This window comes from Equus quagga, chromosome 21 (genome assembly GCF_021613505.1).
Source record: "Equus quagga isolate Etosha38 chromosome 21, UCLA_HA_Equagga_1.0, whole genome shotgun sequence".
Classification (NCBI taxonomy): Eukaryota; Metazoa; Chordata; class Mammalia; order Perissodactyla; family Equidae; genus Equus; species Equus quagga.
The window spans coordinates 16,257,244-16,280,215 of record NC_060287.1 but is presented as its reverse complement, the minus strand read 5'-3'; the positions used below and the strand labels follow the sequence as shown (position 1 = coordinate 16,280,215).

The 22,972-nt window shown below is 37.1% G+C and overlaps 1 protein-coding gene across 1 annotated transcript in view; it reads left to right on the top strand.

Moving 5' to 3' along the window:
* The window catches only part of TMPRSS15 (transmembrane serine protease 15), a 128,468-nt gene extending 105,929 nt beyond the window's left edge, over nt 1–22,539 (top strand). The window contains exons 23-26 of the mRNA XM_046648334.1: nt 11,405–11,586; nt 13,269–13,364; nt 16,724–16,863; nt 22,384–22,539. Of these exons, the coding sequence (XP_046504290.1) occupies nt 11,405–11,586; nt 13,269–13,364; nt 16,724–16,863; nt 22,384–22,539 (574 nt within the window). The remainder of the gene's footprint in view (nt 1–11,404; nt 11,587–13,268; nt 13,365–16,723; nt 16,864–22,383) is intronic.
* The last annotated feature ends 433 nt before the right edge of the window (nt 22,540–22,972 follow it).

The following is a 22,972-nucleotide window of genomic DNA, read 5'->3' as shown; positions in this document are numbered from 1 at the left end:
TCTTCTAGGTTATCCAATTTTTGGCATATAGCCCTTCATAGTATTCTTATAATCCTTTGTATTTCTGTGGTACCCATTGTAATTTCTCCTCTTTCGTTTCTAATTTTATTTATTTGAGTCTTCTCTCTTTTTTTCTTAATGAGTCTGGCTAAGGGTTTGTCAATTTTGTTTATCTTCTCAAAGAACCAGCTCTTAGTTTCATTGATCCTTTCTATTGTTTTTTTAGTCTCTATTTCATTTATTTCCACTCGGATTTTTATTATTTCCCTCCTTCTACTGACTTTGGGCTTTGTTTGTTTTTCTTTTTCTAGTTCCTTTAAGTGTAGTTTAAGATTACTTATTTGGGATTTTTATTGTTTGTTGAGATGGGCCTGTATTGTTATAAGTTTCCCTCTTAGTACCACTGTGCCTGCATCTCATAATAGCTGATATGTTGTGTTTTCATTTTCATTTGTCTCCAGATGTTTTTTGATTTCTCCATTCATCCAATGGTTGTTCAGTAGCATGTTGTTTAGTCTCCACATATTTGTGATTTTCCCAGGATTTTCTTGTAGTTGATTTCTAGTTTCATAGCATTGTGGTTGGAAAAGATGCTTGATAAGATTTCAGTCTTCTTAAATTATTGAGGCTTGGCTTGTTTCCCAACATATGGCCTACCTTTGAGAATATTCCATGTGCACTTGAGAAGAATGTATATTCTGCTGTTTTGGGATGGAATATTCTCTATATATCTATTAGGTCCATCTGGTCTAGTGTTTCATTTAAGGCCATTATTTTCTTGACTTTCTGTCTGGGTGATCTATCCCTTGACATAAGTGGGGTGTTGAGGTCCCATGCTATTATTGTGTTGCTGCCAATTTATCCTTTTAAGTCTGTTAATAACTGCTTTAAATACTTTGGTGCTCTTGTGTTAGGTGCATATATATGTTGATAAGTATTATGACTTCTGGGTGGAATGTCACTTTTATCACTATATAATGCCCATCTTTGTTTTTCATTTTCTTTTTTATCTTGAAGTCTGCTTTGTCTGATACAAATATGGCTGCATCCACTTTCTTTTACTGGGCATTTGCTTAGAGTATCAACTTCAATCCCTTCACTCTGAACCTATGTTTGTCTTTAGAGCTGAGATGTGTTTCCTGGAGGCAGCATATTGCTGATTTTTGTTTTATAATCCATCCAGCCACTCTGTGTCTTTTGATTGGAGAATTCAGTCTATATACTTTTAGAGTGATTATTGGTATACAAGGAATTAATACTACCATCCTATCTGTTGTTTTCCGGTTGTTCTATATTTCCATTGTTTCTTTTCCCTTGTATTTCTTTTTTGTTTATTTTAAAGATTGACACTGGAGCTAATAATTGTTGCCAGTCTCGTTTTTTTTTAATTTTTCTCCCCTAAGGCCCCCAGTACATAGTTGTACATTCTACATGTGAGTGCCTCTGATTGTGCTATGTGGGATGCCACTTCAACATGGCCTGATGAGTGGTGCCATGTCTGAGCCCAGGATCCTAGTTGGCAAAACCCTGGGCCACTGAAGCAGAGCATACAAACTTAACCACTCAGACATAGTGCTAGCCCCTTCCCTTGTATTTCTGACTGCCATTTCAGTTTGGTGGTTTTCTCAGTTTTCTCTTTGTGTATGACAGTGACTGTGCTCTGATTTTTTGTTTTGTGGTTACCATGAGGTTTGTGTAAAAGATCTCATAGACAAGGTAGTCTATTTTCTGATAGCCTCTTATCTCCATTAGCTAAGCAGACTCCATCGTTTTCTTCTTCTCCTTCTATATTTTTGTTGTCACAAATTATTCTTTTTTGTGTTGTGAGTTTGTGACTAAACTGAAGTGTTTGCAGTTATCTGTGATGCTTTCTTTCCCTTTATCTTTTATGTAATAATTGTTTGCTAACCTATTCTGATAGAGAACTGGAATTTTCTGATTCTGTCTGTCTATTTATCTCCTTGCTCAAAGCTTTGTAAACCTTTGCTTTTTTCTTTCAGGCAGGAGGGCTCCCTTCATCATTTCTTGTAAGTCAGGTCTGATGGCAATGAGTTCCCTTGGCTTTTATTTATCTGGCAAAGTTTTTATTTCTTTCTCATATCTGAAGGATAATTTCACTGAATGGAGTATTCTTGGCTGATAGTTTTTTGCCTTTCAGTATTTTGAATATATCATTCAATTCTCTCCTAACCTATAAGATTTCTGCTGAGAAAACTGCTGAAAGGCTGATGGGGGTTCCTTTGTAGATGGTTTTCTTCTTTCTTTCTGCCCTTGATATTTTTTCTTTGTCATTGACTTTTGATAGTTTTAATATTATATGCCTTGTAAAAGGTCTTCTTACATTGATGTAATTAGGAGTTCTGTTTACTTAATGTCCTTGTATATCCAGTTATTTCCCCAGGTTTGAGAAGTTCTCAGCTATTATTACTTTGAACAAGCTATCTGCTCTATTCTTCCTCCCTTCTCCCTCCAGAATGCCTATAATCCTTATGTTATTTTTCCTAATAGAGTCGAGCATTTCTTCAGTTTTTAAAAATCTTAGTTCTGTCTCCTCCTCCACCTGAAGCATTTTTAGATTTCTATCTTTGAGGTTACTAATTCTCTCCCCCATAAGGTTTGCTCTATTTTTTATACTTTCTACATTATTTTTTTATTTCATTAATTTTGTTCTTCATAGCCAGAATTTCTTCTTGGCTTTTCTGGAGGAGCTTCAGTCTCTTTGGTGTAGTATTCTTTCTGTTCATTAATTTTATTCCTGAGCTCATTGAACTGTCTTTCTGAGTTTTCTTGTAACTCATCGAGTTTCTTTATGACAAGTATGTAGAACTCTCTGATTGTAATCTTCTGTGACTTCAGGGTTTCTTCCTGGAGATTTGTCATTTTCCTTCTGTTCCGCAGTGCTACTGTAGTTCTTCACAGTGTTTGGTGAATTGATCTTCTGCCGGCACTTTTGTGTCAGTAATCACATTTTCTTATTTGGGTACAACTTTGGTTACCTTGTTCTGGTCACTTGTGTCACGTGTTCCTCCACTGGGTCTCCATAGGTTTGAATGCTGCTGTCCTGTGCACCACCCATGCTGCTCTTCCTGGGTCATCTTGGGGTGCTGGTTGCACCACTGCCAGGAATGCTGACTTCATGGGTGTCACTGTCACTGGTGGGGATGTGGGGACCCAGGGACCTGTGTATACAGCCCCTGTTGCTGGTGGAGCTGGTGTCGAAGTTGCCATGACTGAGGCCTGGGTCCCCAGTTCTGCTATGGTTCCTATTGCTTCTGATCACAAAGTCCACCTGCCACTGCTGGGGGATGTAGCAGAGGCTACTTTTTCTGTTCCCTCCCTATTTGCCTGTAATTTTGCTGGTCAGGCCACTCTTAGTTTGCATGGACTGTGTGCAGCCACTTGGGTGGGGCACCTTCATGCAGTCTAAGAGACTGAGCCACCACCAATTGGTGGGGAGCATTTGCATGGGCAGAACTGCTGCAACACAGTGGGTGCTCCCACAGGCTGGGCTCTGCAAGTGTCCGTGCATGGGCTGGCCTAACCCCACCTCTACTCACAGCCACACTGGCCTCTGTGTGAGGACCCACAATCTGGATTGCTGCCACCAAGGAGTGGGAGGGGGCCACTGCCTTAGTTCCACCACTTCCGGCGAGTCCAGCCCACCCACCTTCAGATGTATAGCTGCATGGATCTCTTAGCATACTATTGTGCTGTGTAGGGAATCCTCTGTTGGTTAATGGATGTCTGTTTAGCTGTAACTCATAGGGGAGAGACAAAGGGAACAACTCACTCCACCATGGTGCTGACATCACTCCAATATATCCTCATTTTTTGAGAACTTCTTTATTTTCTGGCAAAATAAGAAGCTCCAGGTTTATCTTATGCTTTCCCTGTCCTAGTCCTCAAATCAAGCTTTCTACAAGAAATGTGAATCCCATTATCTAGCTTTAGTTGCTTCTACATCTTAAAAACACAAGATCTTTTAATCACCTTCCCACTGCTGGTGTGTCCTCCTCTGAGATCCTCTCAACAGACATAGCTATATGCCTATAAATGTGAACTCAAAATGATAGCTCCAATTCAAGTAAAATACCACAGGGTACATGTAGGCGTGTCTCCTTCCATATTTGTAACTCTTATCTCCAATAATGAGAAAGCTTTTCCTCCTACCCGCAAAATATTTACCTACTTGCTCAAGCTTAGAACACAAAAATTAGTTTGAGAATTGTTAACCCATACCACTGTGTAAAGCAGACTTACCAACCTTTTAATATTTGTTTTTCATCTTTTTCCTACTGACGTATGGCAAAATGCATAATCTTAAGTGCACAATTTGATGAATTTTGAAAACAGCATGTGCCTGTGTAGCCCTTACTCCTATAAAAACATGAGACATTTCCATCACCTAGAAAGTTCCCTAATACCCCTTTCCAGTCAATCATCCTCACTTCTTCCAGAAGTGACCACTAGTCAGCCTCTTGGGTGGGAAGTCAAAAAGAGATTTATAGTTTTGACCACATCTATTGAATAGACATATATTAATGATGAAATTACCTGTAAAGAGGCCTCTTAACAATCTTCCATTCTTTAATTTTCTCATCAGAGAAGACCAAATGCATCATATGAATTACTTCATTCCTTATTGAAACAATTACTTAAAACAGATGTTAACATTCTTGAAATGGGGGCTGGCCTAGTGGTGTAGGGAATAAGTTCGCATGTTCTGCTGTGGTGGCCCAGGGTTCACTGGTTTGCATCCCAGGTACAGACCTACAACACCATTTGTCAAGCCATGCAGTGGCAGGTGTCCCACATATAAAGTAGAGGAAGATGGGCATGGATGTTAGCTCAGGGCCAGTCTTCCTCAGCAAAAAGAGGAGGATTGGTGGTGGATGCTGGCTCAAGGCTAATCTTATTAAAAAAAAAATAGTGCTAATAGAATAATGTCAAGAAAAGGGGGTTGCATAATATTGGCCAAAGGAGACCTAAAAAATGCATAATTTTAAGGAGGAGATGTGAGTTGGGAAACTCATAAAAGCCTATGGGAAATGTATAAATATGAAAAGTCCTAGTGATGCAATGAGAGAATTTTAACTGTCGCAAAGGTGACTAGTAGCTTAAATTTGAAATACCTTAGAAAAGGATCCAAAATCTATGCTGCAACCAAACACCGTTAAATCACTAATCTGATTTTGAACTCTCTGCTGGCCTAAGAAAATGCTCCTCTTCTTTTAGATCTGTAAAAATTACTATAATCTTGAAAAAATATTATAGTATTTTTGTAACCTGGAGAGAATACATTAATTATTAATCTAATCTCCTAAAGTGATAAGAATAGGTAAATAAATAGATAAAGAAATGAGTTAAACATATGATGTTTATTTTCTAGAGTAGGGTTAAGTGGAAATAAAATAATTTTTTAAGTATTATATTTGTGTATGTTCTTTGTCTTAGTCCATTTTAAAGTGTTTGAGGCATTCAGAAGAGTTTAAATTTAAAATTTCAATTACAGTACCAATTAATTAAATAATATTATTTTATAATCAATACTTACTGGTTTAAAAAGTTGGTTTTCAAATTATTATTAGCTATATCAGTTAAATTAATTTAGCACTAAATAAAGTATAAATAGTGGTGTGTATTTCTTACCATACCCCAAAACATATCACACATGAAATCGTCTATTTCAAGAATATTTTTTAGAGGTATGCTTTTATTTTTTCCTAAGGAAGGTTGGCCCTGAGCTAGCTTCTGTTGCCAATCATCCTCTTTTTTTCTTCTTCCCAAAGCCCCACCACACAGTTGCATATCTTAATTGTAAGTCCTTCTAGTTTTCCTATGTGGGATGCCACCACAGCATGTTTGTTGAGCAGTGTGTAGGTCTGCCCCCATTAACATGATTTTTAATAACATATTCCTTATATAATCATTACTTATTGATGAGCGGTGTATAGGTCCATTCCCAGCATCTGAACCAGTGAACCCCAGGCCATCGAAGTGGAGCATGTAAACTTAACAACTCGGCCACAGGGCCGGCCCCTAATTCATCATCTTGAATCATATTATTTAACCTTCTTTTTCCTTAGTTGTTTTTATGTCACTGCTTGAGCTGATAGGGCTTGATATGCAACTCCCCTCTCTTTACCTCACTATTATGTGCGAACACTGGTGGTGCTCAGTCTTTCTATCTCCTGGATTGCTTCCTGTTTTTCATACATTCACTCAATCAAATGATATTGAGCACTTACCTGTGCCAAGCATTGTTTTAAGTTTTAGGGACGATAGTGCTCTGCAGAGCAACAAAATCCTTGCCATAAGAAAGCTTACATTACAGGTTAGGGCAGAAAAGAGAAATATCAAGCAGTCCGGCTCTTGCTTTTGACCAGGAAGAGACTGGTAGAGGAAGGTAGGAATAAGATTGGAGGTGTAGGCAGGACAAGATCATAGGACCTAGAGCAGACTCAGTAGGCCATGGTAAATGAGATGTGAGACCATTTGGAAGGCTGAAGAGTGACATTATCTAATCAGGCTTCTGTGTGGAGATGAGACTGCTGAAAGGAGCAAGAGTGGAATCAGGGGGACCAGTTAGAAAGAGACAGTAATGGCCTTATGATCGTGGCTGAGGAAGCCAGACAAATGGCTGCATCTCATTAGTAAGTTCAAATGATTAGGGTCATCTGAATTTACTAATGATCACAGACAGATAAGGAGTAAGGAAAAGAGAAGAATCAAGGGTTTGGGTTTGAGCAACAGGGTGAGTGTTGATATTTATTGAGATGAGGAAAATGGGAAGAGAGAGGATTGGAAAGGGAATGAGAATTCTGATTTTTATATATTAAATTTAGGTCTTGCTACTAGAATCCAAGTGGTATTTATTGTCCAGTTGGCATGTCGGCATGTGATCCTATAATTCAGAGGAGAAATCAAGAATTGAAATAACAATTTGGAAGTTTTCTGCATATGGTTGGTATTTAAAGTCATGGCATTAGATAAGATCATCTATGGAATTAGTGTAAATGGAGAAAAGAAGAAGGTGGAAGGCAGAACTCTGGAGTATTCTAAACATTTAGATTTTGAAAAGAAGAAAAGAGCTGAAGGCAAAAAATACTGAGGAAAAGCAGAGAGTAAAAATGAAAGGAAAATCACAAGTGCCTGGAGATCCCTGGAAGTCAAGTGAAGAAAGGAGCTCAGAGGTGATTCCTTAAGTTTCTGGAAATAATCCACCAGGTCAAACAATGCTGAGGATTCTTTCACTCACTCCTGGTTCCCCGTACTTCTCTTTCTTACACTTAAACAAACAAGTGCATACTCAAATTTTAAAAACAGATTTCTGCTTAAGAAATAAAAATACTCAGATGCATAAAAGTCTTGCCCTTACTCATGAAAAGAATAATAATTGAACATATCCTGCTGTCCACCCTTCTTTTATGATACAACTACCTTTTACATGCTTTAATTTTCTCTTTTGAGTTTTATTATGGACTCACGGCCCTTCATTAACAATTTACTTTATTACCTAAAATAGCTATTATGAGTATTATATTATGTTCAAATTGTTAAAACTGCCCAGTGTTATCTCATTTAATCTAGCTCCTTTGTTATTTTTAAATCACCCCTGATATTCTTGAAAACTTTCTTACTTTCTGACAATGACACTGTATTTCAGAGACATCCTAATTTTTACTTGCCTTAAAAATTGGAATTGGCTATCCCCCAGGAATCCTTTTTCCATTTAGTAGAGAATATTAGTAAAGACCAAAAGCACTATGCTTGGGGAAGACATTGAGGTGGGAAGTGGGCAAACTTGACTAAAGAGCCACTTTGGATTATAGTAGAACAGAAAAAGATATTTCAACTTACAGTTATGGGTTTCCCATTGATTTTTTTTTTTTTTAGCATATTGTGCTGCTCTATCCTAATTATCCTGCCATATTTACTTTCTACCACAATAAAAATCCTACTTACAAATGGACACCCTCATGCTCTGAGTACTGAAATTATTTCCACACCAGCACATAGCAACATAGAAAGGCATAGTCTTAGTTCATCCCACCCAGAGCAGCATCTGCGGGGCACCTACTGTGTTCCAAGACGTATGCTAGTCTTTGAGGTTACAGAGTCAGGAATACATGTCATTCTGTTCCCTCCCAACTTGTGCCTTTCTTTCCCTTGCCACTGAGAAAAACATTTTACTTGGACACAGCAGGCAAAAGTGAAATGCAGCATAAAGTCAGTCAACTTTCCCTACCTAAATGTGCCTTGTTTCTGCCACCTTTGAACTTTGCTGGATTAGAGCTTGCCTATCCAATGGAGTTATTTCCTTTTCCCATCCACATCTCTCTTCTGTCCTGTAGTTTTTCTTGTTTTCTTAGAATGTAGATGCTCTGAGACAAGAAATTTTTAAAATATCTCTCCATCTGCAATTGTTTCTCTAAAGGCTTTCTTCTCCCGTTTCTTGACCTCGGCTGAGTGGAAAAGCTAGGAGGATTTCTGTATTGCTCGATATCACAACAGTGATTACAAGGTACAGGTTCTTGGATCCCATTCCAAACTTCCAAACTAGAATCTCCAGAGGTGGAAATTAGGAATTGAATTTTTGTCACCTTCCTCGGGTGATTCATAAAATTTTAGTACCATTGGCTAAAACTCCTGTATTCTCAAGTCATTTTCCTCCAAGGGAAGGATGTAGTCACTCCAGTGGTGCTTGTGTTGGTGTTGGGCTTGTGCTGGGCAAGTTCATAGACACAGAAAGTTTTGCAGACTGGGACTTGAGAAATAAATGCAAACGATACATGTTGGAGGGATATTTCTTTCTTATAGTGCTACTTATAGGTGCAGGAGAAATAAAAATATTTTCCATGTAGGACAATAACAATTTTTAAACTCATTAAGAATGTGTCAGATCAACATTTCTGTAAGCTGTATTTAATTAGACCAATAGCTTGTAGCACTCATGTTTAATCTTCACAGTTCATGGTTCACGTATTGCTTTTCTACTCAAAACTTTAAGATAATGAGGGAAAACAGTGACTACTAAACTTTGTGCTCCCGATAAGCTCTCTCATATCAGTAATTATTTTTATAGTTCTCACATAGGGTACAGTATGTACACATATCTCTCTGAACTTCCATGTGATTTTTTCTGAAGATAAAATATGTAAAAAGCATTTAAAGAGACAATCCTGTCATTTTTGATAATTAACTGTGCTCTATTAACTTCAAAGTGGAATCTGTATAATGCTCTCATACTCTCTTTGAGCAAAAATGTTAATAGTTATTTAAATGTTATATCATTAATATTTATATAGATAATTTAAATACTGATGATATAAATCTTAATATAATATGTTGGTTATATAAATACTATAATTATAATGCAAACTATATTATATATAAATAAATATAATTAAATGCAAAGTAGGAAGCATATGATGTAGCAATGGTAAGATTCATTTATTTGTGAATATTGAGTAAATATATGAGTTAAATGTTGAGTGAAGAACATACAAGTCTTTAAAATGTGTGATTTCCTGTTACCTGTCAGTCCTAACAGGTATGCTAATCAAGTGACAACCACAACTGATTGAGCTTTAGGAAACATACTTAAACACAGGCCAGAGAAAGAATTTCAGAGATAGGACACCAGGGAAGAGATTCACTCTATCCCCTCTCTTTGAGTAGGCCAAGGTGGGCAGGGGAGTCCCAAGGTACAGTGGGAATTTCAGAATGTCTGAAATTACCAGTGTGTCCAGCGTGGCCAAAGTACAGACTCCTCTGACTTGGAGAAGAGAAAGTGAAAAGGCCTCTTGACAAGCAAACAGGGCCTCTGAAGCACCATAATGCCCTCCTGGCTCAGCATCTGGGCACTTAAGGAGCTGCCACCAAACACCAGGAGACATCTTCCACTACTTGAGTCCAGATACCCAATGGCAGGCATGTCTCTCCCTCCTGTTCCCCCAACCCTCCCCTCATGTTCTCAACCCCTCCCACAGAACCCTGCCCATAGCTACAGGAGGCACCCCAGTATGCTAGTGCAATCGCAGTCTCTAAAGTCAGACAGTCCCCATTCAAGTCTCTATCTACCATTTAAACTATTGGCACCCAGTTTGCTCTAATTGTAAAAATCCACAGCATTGTGGAAAGGATGAAATGAGATGATGCGGTCAAAGTACCTGGCACTACACTTGGCACCGAGTAGGTTCGCCATAAATGGGAATTATTCTATTGCTATAAAGCACTTAAGGAACTTTCCTCAGATTTTAATGTAGTGTGGTTATCAGTGGATGCTTACTGGATGCTTGGGCATTCATTGGCTTTATTGATGACTGTTACATGATCAAAGATGGTCCTTTGGGAAATATGACAAAGTGATGAATAGAAAGATAAAAAAAATAGACAGATGGACTTGAAATAACTCTATCCCCATTATATATTTGTAAGTGACTTTGATTTTAACGTGTAAAATACTGTGTTAAACTAGGCATTTGCAACTATTAAGAATTAAGTCATTTGCTGTTATAATTGAAGTTATTTAATTTTGACTTCATTGCGGATAAGGCTCAATCATCTTAATTTCGGTTGTTCATTGGTAATTTCTCGGAGTGAAGATATTGCAGATCAATAGCACATTTAGAAGTCCCTGCTCACTTTCAAATTATAATATACTATCCAATTTAATCTGTCCTACAATACAAATGTTATCCTTTACCAATACATTACCAATGGCCAAGATAATACATGAACAATTATTCAAGTTCATTATAAATAGAAATTACTCAAGTTCATATGTTAGATTATAAGCATCATAATAGGTTTTATTGCCTTAACTCTGTGTGAATTCAGTGACCCCCTGAGCAGGAGAATGTTCCTGAGCCTCGTTCCGTGACTACTATAGCTGCTGTGATTGACTGAAGAAACCCTGGACGAAGGTGTTGAGCGCAGTCTCCACAGTGGAATGTGATCTAAAGCAATGGTTTTAAACCTGGCCATATATTAGCACAAACTTGGAGCTTTCACTTAAAAATATTTTTTTTAAAACTCCCCTGGCCTATCCCAGACTCTTTAAATCAGAGATAGGGACAGGTGAGCATGTATCAGCTTTATTCAGAAGCACTCCCGATAATTCTAATGTGAAACCAAAGTTGAGAACCACAGTCCAGAACTAGAGATCAAGAGATGATTTAAAAGAAGTGATGGAGAGAAATTAGCACTAATTAAGGCTTTCTCTAGGGTCTGGTTATAGAAATGAAAATTAAAAGAATATTTTTAAAGAAGAACCCTTCAGAGAAATTCAAGAATATTTTAGGAGGGAAACGCGGAGTTCTGAAATATCTACTACAAAGATCCCTAGAAAGGAACTGCTGTGGATGGAGAGTTTCTTATACTTCTTTATTCTAATCTGCAGGAGAAATCTAGAGCCCTCTAAGTGGAAAGCAATCCTGGGCCTGCAAATGACATCGAATCTGACTTCTCCTCAAGTAGTAACCCGGTTGATAGATCAAATTGTCATTAATCCACATTACAATAAACGGAGAAAGGAGAGTGACATCGCCATGATGCACCTTGAATTTAAAGTGAATTACACAGGTAAAAGAAATCACTTTTAGTCGTCTTACATGCCTAAGTTAAATCAAATTTAGATTTGAAGTGTTATCAATACCAATACATTAATAGTTCATAAGTTTGGATAATTTGTTATAGAAATCATTATAATTTAAATGGCATCAGGAAATGCAGAGAAACATATGGAATTACCCTCTCAAGGTGTTTAAATCCGACTATCTGGAAAGTTGACTGGTAGAGTAAAACTCTCAGAGCCCTCTATGATGGTAGATTCAAAGAAGCAGCCCAGAGAAAACAGGTCATGCTATAATGCATGCTTTCTCTATTTCTCATGTGAAAGAAAAGCAATCTATCTGCCACAAAGACCAGAGGAGGACAAACTGAGAGAAGAGGCTATGTTCTAAGAGTTAAGTGAGTAAAAATTGTTATCCATAGAATGAATATTTTCAAGGAGATTAAATAATATTGATAAAGTGGCAGATGGAAGACTTACTCTAAATACTTAAATAACATACAAGAAATCACCTGAGAGGGTGAACTTTACTCTTAAGGGCTCTGCTCAACTCCAACCTTTACTCTGAAGACTTTTCCAACCCCCAGTTAGGAGAAAGTGCTGCCATCTTGGTGCTCTTATACAATTTGGTCTCCACATGTATCATGGCACCTATCAAAGGCAGACTATGACTGTGGTTAGTTACACAGCCCTGTCCTTGAGGGTAAGCACCATATCTTATTCATTTCTGTATCTGCCCTCGGTCTTACATGTAGTGAGTACCCATATAACTGTGAGGTGGCTTGTAAATTGTTGGAGAAGGCTTTAAAAGTCAGTGACCAATACTAATATTTCCATGAGTGCTCTGTAAAACAATCATCTAAATGCTTTTTTAATGTGGAGATAATTGGGGAAAATCAAAAAAACCTCAGAACAGTTGCCCAGCTTTCTCTTAATTGACCCTGAAAAACAGCTTTCCCAAGATTTTCACAGAATTGGCATTACTTTCTAATAAGCACCGTGACTATTTAAAAATCAAATATAAATGATGAACTCCAGAACTAAAGACATTGTTAACATTATAAAAAAGTAATAAGGAAATAATGTAGAGGATCCTGAAAGGCCACCAGTGGTACCTAATCCACTGTCAAAGAAGTGGTCCTCTACAATGCTTCTTTTGGGAACCAGCCCGGTGGCATAGTGGTTAGGTTTGTGCTTCGGATCCTGGGTAAGGACCTACACACCACACATCAAGCCATGCTGTGGCAGCATCCCACATATAAAACAGAGGAAGATTGGTGCAGATTTTAGCTCAGGGCCAATCTTCCTCACCAAGAGAAGGAAGGAAGGAAGGAAGGAAGGAAGGAAAAGAAAGAAAGGAAGGAAGGAAAGAAGGAGGAAGGAATGAAGGAGGAGGAAGGAAGAAAGGAGGAACAGAGGGAGGGAGGGAGGGAGGAAGGAAGGAAGGAAGGAAGGAAGGAAGGAAGGAAGGAAGAAAGAAAGAAAGAAAGAAAGAAAGAAAGAAAGAAAGAAAGAAAGAAAGAAAGAAAGAAAGAAAAGACTTCTTTCCCCTAAGATTGACATCTAAAAACTTTTCAGGCTGGATAAAACAAAGCTACAAGTTTTTTTTAGATGAAATATTGAAAATGATTTACTTTTAAACCTTATTGGAAATGCATGTGTGTTTGTTCTTGTTTTTGTTTCGTTTTTTCAGATTATATACAACCTATTTGTTTACCAGAAGAAAATCAAGTTTTTCCTCCAGGAAGCATTTGTTCTATTGCTGGCTGGGGAACTGTTGAATATCAAGGTAAATTATTAGACTCAGAAGAAAAGAAAATGCCTATAGTAAAAAGTATGTTACTGCACAATCTTGTGAATACATTCAACATTTTTTGAACTCTTATAACAATTTTTGCAATGTCTCCTAAAAGCACTGTCAGTCTTATATTCATATGTTGTATATTTCTATAGCTTAGAATCTTTTTCTAAAGTTTTAAAAAATGTTCCCAGATCATGTAGAGCATATTAAAAGATGTTAATCTTTTACTGAAGGGGAATTCAAACATCCCCCAAACTCAGTATTTAATTTTAGTATTATAAAAACTCTGATAAGAGAAAAGATACATCTATTAAAATGAATACAATCAAAAGTTACAAAAATTTATTTTTGTAAAGCACATAAAGTCTCATCAGAAGCCAAAGTGAGCCAGCCCTGATGGCCCTGTGGTTAAATTTGGTGCTCCCACTTCAACGACCTGCGTTCCCTTCTGTATCACAGAACCACATCACCCATCAGTCAGTAGCCATGCTGTGGTGGCAGCTCACATAGAAGAACTACAACAACTTGCAACTAGAATCTACAGCCATGCACTGGGGTTTTGGTGAGAAAAAAAAAAAGAGGAATTTGGCAACAGATGTTAGCTCAGAGCAAATCTTTCTCTGCAAGAAAAAGAAGAAAAAGCCAAATTATTACCTGTTACCTTTCCCAAATCTGTAAAACTATATTTATCACATAAAAGTCTCACACTCACGTTCCCTAAAATGAGAAGGAAATCCCTTTGAACTTCAACCTGCTGATTCTGCCTACTGACAAGAAGACTCAGACACCACACAGATCCTACATCAAAGACTATAAATTTATATGCCATTGACTCACTAACGTTGTTTAATAACATGTTTTCCAAACACAGAAAAGACACATACTAAAACTAACCAAACATGATTAAAAGAGAAAAAAGGATTCCAGTATTTCTTACCCTCTAAATGTAACTGCAAGTCTCATTGACTTTGGAATTTCTAATAGGAGTGACTCCATCTAGAACAGAGTTTGGACCATTCATTAATAACTAAGCAACAAGGAAAGGCACTGTAGTCTGCCGGGTGACCTGGCTTCTGTAGTTGCAGTGGATCATAGGCACAATATTTAAAAATCCTAATTCCATATAGGATGAAAAGGCACAAAATTTTGCGGAGAGGTGCAGGTCTCAGAAGCAGCGCATTCACAGCTGAAAACACTTTATATAAAAGAAAGCATAAAGTTGTAAGTCAAATCCTTGCCTGATGATTCAAAGATTCTCCATTGCAATTACATTACGTTGCTGAGAATGCCCCATGTCTGCTGTGCGTAAAGTGTATCGAAGTCAAAGAACTGTATATTCTTTTGTTTTCTCTACTTGAAAAATGTCATGATTTATTACATTTGAAATTGAAAGAGTAAAAATGATTTCTGGATAGATATTTTCTCTCTCAGACTTCAAACTAAAGGACATTTATGACCACAATGTAGACTCTTCAAAAACAAATTATCTGCTAACAAAATTTAAGACTCTTTATTCCATCGGAAGTGGGTATTTTTTTTTAAGAGTTGAGTAAACTTGACTCACATTTACTTATTGTTACTAAAGATATGCATTTAATTGACTTAAGAAAGGTCTCTAAGAGTGATATGGAGCCAAGAAAAAAACTGTTATCTTAGATCAGTTTCATTTAGGAATAAACAGCCAGATCACATTTAAATATTTCCTGAGTGATGGCAATTTTAATGAATTTTATGAACTTTGCCTTATGGTTTCCAGCTACTTAATTTCATAAGATTCCAGTTTCCCCCCTTCTGAGTACATTATATTAATTAGTTAGCTGGGAAAACCATGAACATATTGTTCACTAGGAAAGAATGAAGTAATGTTAGTTTGTTAAATTAAGGCAATTAGTAAACTTAAAATAACTGACATTTTTATGTATCTTTGTGTGTGTGTATATGTATATTCTCCATTATTCTCATGGCAAATCATGTTGACACAAAAATATTAAATGTAAGAACACTGCTCAAATGTTCTTTTTCCAAAGAGTTTTATCATACACCCAACCAGTTTTTTTAATTCCTTGATAAACAGCAAAATTGGCTTTGACTTTTAATAGGAATCTAGAGTCTACCAGCCCATCCTCAGTCTCGTAGGATGGATGACTGTGAGATGCTGAATTTTTTTCCTCTATCTTAACCTCTCCAATTCACTTTCTTAACTTAAAGTCCATTGCCAAACTTTAAATGTCATCCACTGGTGTTTTTCTGGAGTCACTGGCACCAGCTGGAAATAGTAATTTGTGCAAATCTCCTTCCAACTCCGTGTTCTCTGTCATGCTGGTACCTTGAAACCGGCCATGGCTGGAGTGTTTACACCAGGCGAATCAGTAGACAATATGCATCGGCGCCTTTTGTTTCTTGAAAACCAGTTATTAAACATTTACTGACACACCAATGAGTTGCACATATGTTGCTTTGCACCTACATTGTACATACACACACACACACACACACACTCAGGTTTGTTTCCTTCCTGTCTCTTTAGTATGCGGATTAAACTTAGCTAGAAATGAGGTCACATACACTTTTGCAATAACCCTGGCTGTCATATGCACTAACTTATCTTCATCTGCCTCTCTTGAGGAACCAAATAGAATTGCTAATTATTAGAAAGTGCTTATTATGTATCTTTTCTGGGACGCTAGACACCTGCTCGTTTCACATCCCTCTTGAGACTAGTATTTCAGTAAACAGAGATTCACGCTTCCAGTCGATGAGTCATTTTGTAAAAAGCATGGAAGTACACTTAACTACAGAATGCCTCCTTTCTCTTCCCCTACACGTGGATGACAAGCCGATTGCCCTTAGACCGGGGCCGGATTTGTGTGAGCTTGTCTGCTGCTCCAGGTGCACCTGCTCACCCACACAGCATCACAAAGGAGCCGAATGCTATTAGAAAGGAGCACCTCTTCAGGTGCCAAATGAAAAGCACTTCTGGATTTCTGAGCAATTGCTCATTTCCATGAATGAAACTCTTTGTGTTCATGGGCTTTTTTCCCCCCCATGAGCAATACTGTAACTGTTCAAAATTACCGAAAATGCCTAAAGACTGTCAAGTCCAATCCACCATTCCTGCTAGCCTTTGGGAACTAAAGTGCTTTACTGTTATCCATTTGGCAAAATCCACAGATGGGCTTTATTATGTGCTTTAAAGTACAAGGTTTAGCATTTCATTCCATTATATATACACACAGTACTTGATAATGAGAGTGAACTGTTGAAGTAAATAAGACTGATGGGGGCTCATTTCAAGGATGTATGTTGATCGCTTCTGACTGGCTGGCTGCATTATCCATTTTGAACAGGTTCCACTGCAGACATATTGCAAGAAGCTGACGTTCCTCTTCTATCAAATGAGAAATGCCAACAACAGATGCCAGAATATAACATCACAGAAAATATGGTATGTGCAGGCTATGAAAAAGGAGGAGTAGATTCCTGTCAGGTAAGTATATAAGACTGCTCACCCTACATTTCCAGAAAGTGTTGCTATATAATGATTTCCTAGCTTAAATAATGATTCAGGAGTAAAGAAATCATCAGGGTCTTAACTTCATTTCTTCCTTTACAAAACTGTGACTTTTCACTTTTATTTGTGGCCTATTTGCATAGTACTCCTGGGTGGACCTGAGGATTAGAAACAAAACTAATTTTTATTACCAAGGGTTATAAATCAGATGTCTTTAGCGACTAGGCATAAAATGTGATATGAGACAGCCAAAATTCATAAAATATGCACGAATGGGCCTGGGGGTGAGCTGGAGAGTGTACATCTTAGCTAAAAAGCATTTGTTTTCAAATTCCAGTTCCTTAAAACTCTCTACAAGCAAAACAACAAACAAAAACGGGTCTGAGTGCCAACTTGGCCTATAAGCCTCTAATTTTCAACTCTGATTTAGAGTATGGTCTAGCTGGCCAGTGACCCGAAATAATTTCTGGATGAAAACCAACCTTCTTAACCTCGTTAGAGCCAGTTTACAGCCAACCACCTGAAGGAAGGTAAATAAAGAACTTACTCAACAGCCTGGCATAACCCTGGATCTGGAACTCCTAGACTAGAATTTTCATTATTTTCTACATTTCATTTTAGAGATGTAATAACATGAACTCACTGAATGTTAGTACTTCAATATATTTGAAGTATCAATAGCTTTTGACTTGCACGTGAAAGAAAACCTCAGAGAAAATTCTTACCTCCGAACTACCCTCATGGAACACAAAGACATCTTACCACCTAGAAATAATGTAACCACTATTAGCTCCATGAGATCCACATATACTCAGCAAATAAAAAATAAACTCTGCCTGACTTTCAAATTATAATGAATTTTTAGGTGCATCACGGAGTAGTCATGAAAAGAGTGGGTTCTGGGCTCAGACTACTGTAATTTGGCCCTTGCTTTAAAACTTATTCATCAGATTTGGGGCAAGTCACTTAGGTGTTATTGAGAGGTTTAAATGAGATAGCACATATAAGGGACTAAGTAAGCACTCAAAAATATTAACAGGTTTTATTGCAAGACTTTGTCAATAAATTTTCTGTATCTGAAAATTAACAAAATATTAATGCATTAACATCTACTGGATTATATTAAATCTGATAGCAGTTTTGAGCAAATGATCAATTTACAAATGTAGAAGTAGCAATTTATACCATGGGAAAATGGCTTCACTTTGTTAAAGTGGAAACAACTTGTTATATATATTAACACATATATATCATAATCATTTGACTTGATACAAGATGTTTTTAACAGACATTTAAGAAGATGAATCTGTATATATATATATATATATATCCTCTGGTTAAGTCAATGTCTCAAGTCATGTTAAACTCTCAGCTTAGTTTTACATTTATTCTGCTTTAATGCATACTTGCAAATTCAAGACAAATAGGATAGCTTTCTCCTTGTTTAAAATTTATCTCCGGATCTTATACTTTCCTTTTAAAATGAAAAGTGTGCTAAAGGTAAGATATATTGCCACTTAGAGGGAGATTTATACAATTATTGTTCAAGAGGAAAATCAGTTGTACAACTTCAATTACAATTAATGGGGGCTACATGGCAGATGCCTCATGCACTAGATAGAAAATATAACTGCTGATGCTGTTAATGCTAGGGTTACATTAAGCCTGTAACTCCTGCCAGATCTCTGAAATCTTATATTTGGCTCTGATTTCTAGAGAGTCTAAGTATGTTATTCATTGTCAAGTAAGAAAGCTCCCACACAAAGCAATGCCTTTTGTAATGTAATGTTATCATGGCTGAGTAATTAATAGTCTAGAGAGTCGCGTGATTTTCTTTGTTCAACTTTAATAGTATGTTATATAAAAGGATTAGCTGATTAAATAAGAATCATTATTTAAAATTATGATCATGTTACTATTGATACATCACTTGAATAAGTTCTTTGAAGTATTATTTTTTCCCCTATAGTGGCAAGGAATTTGCCTTATTAGTCAGTCATACGTTCTCGGATATCTTCTGGTTTACCAAAGGCTTGTATTTGCAAGGCCGCTGTTTGGATTTTAAAGCACCCCAGGGCCTGTAGAATGTCCTCTCTCTATAAGCCTAAGTGAATAACGCAAACAGCAAACTAATGTTGCTAACCATTCAGAGCCTTATTCTACAGCAGTGATTTTCAAAGCGTGGCCTCCGATCCAGCAGATCAGCGTCACCTGAGAGCTAGATAGCTATGGATTCTCAGGTCCCACCACACATGTGCTGAGTCAGGCATTTGAAACATGGGGCCCAGCGATGTGTGTTCGAGCATGCTCTCCGATGATTCTGATGCTTGCTAAAGTTTAGGAACTACTTCTCCAAACAAAAGTGGTCATCAACCTTTACCTTACACTTAGATACTTGTCAAAGAAGATCGTGATTTTTGTTTGTCTATACAAATATAACATCGAAGTGGAAACATAAATTTTAGATTAATACTTTATGTTCTCGACACTCATCTTTTTGAAGTACTTAAACATCTCTGAGATAGTGCAAGAAGGAAATATCATCATTGGACAAATCAGAAAATTAAGATAAGGAGAAGTTGCAGAACTGAACTGAAATGTAGTTAGATGATGGGAAGTGAAAGAATCAGACATAGATCTCGCAACCAGACAGCCCACTCAGCTGTTGGGCATCAAGCCTGCTGTGGATTCTTTGAGTAACTGCACCTGAGTCAGTATGTGCCAGGTAATTCAAAGTCCTTGTTCATGTAACCAGTGTCTGTATTCTATTGCCTATTAAAAAATTCAATTAGTTTAGAAAACATGAAGAAAACCAAAAGATTTCTTTTAAAAATATCCAAATAGTTGAGATTTATTTTTAATAATTTCTAAGTCGCATATAACTTTGAGCCTATATTTATTCTTACTTTGGATTGTTATTATTCCATAAATGTTGCTGAACCCATATTTATGGACTAAAGGCTTAGGATGCCAAAATAAATGTCACAGTTCCTGCCTTCAAACAGTTTGAACACATTTGTTACATCTAGAAAAGAGGTAATGTGTGGTTGCCAGTGCAATTTATGCTCCTCTTCACCCAAGACAGAAAAGGTGCTTTTATGGACCACATTTTTCCCCCCTAAATATAAGTACCAAAGATAATAAAAAATCAGGCAAAAAGTCTCTCAGGATGTTTCTAACATTGAGCTGGGGTTGAATTTTTCTATTTTACCAGTGATTTCAAAATACATAAGACTTTAGATTCTTTCATAAATATATTTTTAAAAGATTAATTTAAAAATTTTGCACAATATGGGAAAAATATTCTTCAATTCTGTCAGTGAATAGTGGTGCTATATGTTTGCATTATGTTCATTTGCATTGCACAGGAATAATCATGTACAAATAAAATCTATGTAATTAACTCCACTAGGATCTGCTGTAATTAATATTTACGAAAATTAAAAGCATTTCCTCATCAGTTGAAATCTCAAATGAAAACGTGTGCCCATAGCTAGAAATTTTATCATGGATTGCATTTGTCTAATACCAAAAAGTTAATGCTACCCAAGAGAACTAAAATCAACTTAGTGTGTGAGTTTTCAGTTTTTCTAAAATGCATAATGCAGAATAATTGTCTTTTCCACTAAGCCCTTCATGATACTTAGAACATACCTCCTTTAAAAAAATGGTTAGGGGCAGTGCCACGGCTCAGCGGTTAAATTTGCGTGTTCCACTTCTGTGGCCCAGGGTTCCCTGGTTTGGATCCCAGGTGCAGACCTATGCACCACTTGGCATGCCATGCTGTGGCAGGCATCCCACATATAAAGTAGAGGAAGATGGGCATGGGTGTTAGCTCAGGGCCAGTCTTCCTCAGTAAAAAGAGGAGGATTGGCGGCAGATGTTAGCTCAGGGCTAATCTTCCTCAAAAAAGAAAAAAAATGATCAGCTTTTAATATATATCGTGGTTGGCAGGCTGTTCACAGTTATACCTTAGAAAATTTCTTAGTACCCATTAAAATGCCAAATTTAAAATGAGAAAACTCTTGTAATAAAAATGCATATAAAATATTACATATAAAGTTGGACCAGCCACTATGGAAAACAGCATTTGTTGTTAAGTGTCATCAAGTTGATTCCAACCTCTAGTGATCCTGTGTACAGCAAAGTGGAACCCTGCCTGGTCTTTTTGCGCCACCCTCTCACCTTCCAGCGCTGTATCAGACTGTGCTGTGCTGCTATCCATAGGGTTTTCATGGCCAATTTTTTTCGGAAGTGGGTGGCCAGGTCCTTCTTCCTAGTCTGTGAGTCTGGAAGCTCTGCTGAAATCTGTCCACTAGGAGTGACCCTGCTGGTATTTGAAACACCAGTGGCACAGCTTTTGGCATCACAGCAACACACAGCCGCCACAGTATGACAACTGATGGACAGGTGGTGTGGTTCCCTGATCAGGAAAAGAACATGGGCCGTGGCAGTTACAGTGCCAAATCTTAACCACTAGATCACCAAAGCTGGCCTGAAAATAGTATAAAGCATCCTCAAAAAATTAAAAATAGACTACCATGTGATGTAGCAATTTCACTTCTTGGAATATGTCCAAAGGTAACAAAAACACTAACTCCAAAAGATATCCGCACCCCATGTTCATTGCAGCATTATTTACAACAGCCAAGACATGGAAACAACCTAAGTGTCATCGATGGATGAATGGATAGAGAGGTTGTGGTATATATATACAATGGAATATTATTCAACCATTAAAAAATGAGAAAGTCCTACTATTTGTGACAACAAGGATGGATCTTTAAGGATTTATGCCAAGTGAAATAAGTCAGAAAGAGTAAGACAAATACTGTATGATCTCACTTAAATGTGGAATCTAACAAAAAACAAATTTTACAGAAAAAGAGATCAGACTTGCAGTTACCAGAGATGGGGGCTGGGGAGAAGGGGAATTGGAGGAAGGTGGTCAAAAGGTACAAACTTCCAGTTATAAGACAAATAAGTACTGGGGATGTAATGTACAGCATCACGCGTGTAGCTAACACAGCTGTATGATATACAGGAAATTTGTTGAGAGAGTAGGTCCTACAAGTTCTCATCACTAGGAGAAATTTTTTCCCCTTATTCTTTCCTTCTTTCTTTTCTTTTTATTGTATTTATAAGAGAAGATGAATGTTAGCTGAACCTACTGTGGTAATCTTTTCACAATATATGTAAATCAAACCAACATGCCGTATACTTTAAACTTATACAGTGATGTATGTCAATTATTTCTCAATAAAACTGGAAAAAAAACTACACATAAATTACGATCGGTTGCTATAGTTTCTCTCTTTCCTTATTGAGCAGCAAAAGGTTCTCATTCTTGACCTAGAAGGATGCTGAGAGTATATACAGATGACTTGCAATTAAATCATATTTTTGATCTTTATTTTTGATTTGCTACAAACGATTTTATGTATTTATATCCATTAACCACACAGCTACACTTTTCTTTTGCAATTTACTCTTTAGGGGGATTCAGGAGGACCGTTAATGTGCCAAGAAAACAACAGATGGTTCCTGGCTGGTGTGACGTCATTTGGATACCAATGTGCACGGCCTAATCGCCCAGGGGTGTATGCCAGGGTCTCCAGGTTCACAGAATGGATACAGAGTTTTCTATATTAGATGGTTTCCTAAACAAAACATGAAAATCAGGCAATTTTTCCATTCCACTCTAAGGAGCATGGAAATTGAGAGTTTTATAAAAAATAGTTACTAAAAGCCTTTATTCTTACCTCAGCCACTGAAATCCTGGGGTGGGGGGAGGGACAGAAAAATCAAACTAATCTTTACAATACAAAGTAAAAGAAGAATACGTTTGGTTTTATTGTGAACAGCTGTTCTTTCACAGATATCATCATTTCCTTTATTCTTTATCATTATTTTCTATCACCTCTTATTTAAAGGAATGTTATTTTAAAGCATATACTATACACTTAAGAAAGTTCAAGCAAAATTAGGAAAAGAAGTGAAATAAACTGTTTTGCACAAAGTATGTTATTATTTGAAATAAACATGTCAATTGTCTAAATTCCAACTTAGATTGCTATTAACAGAA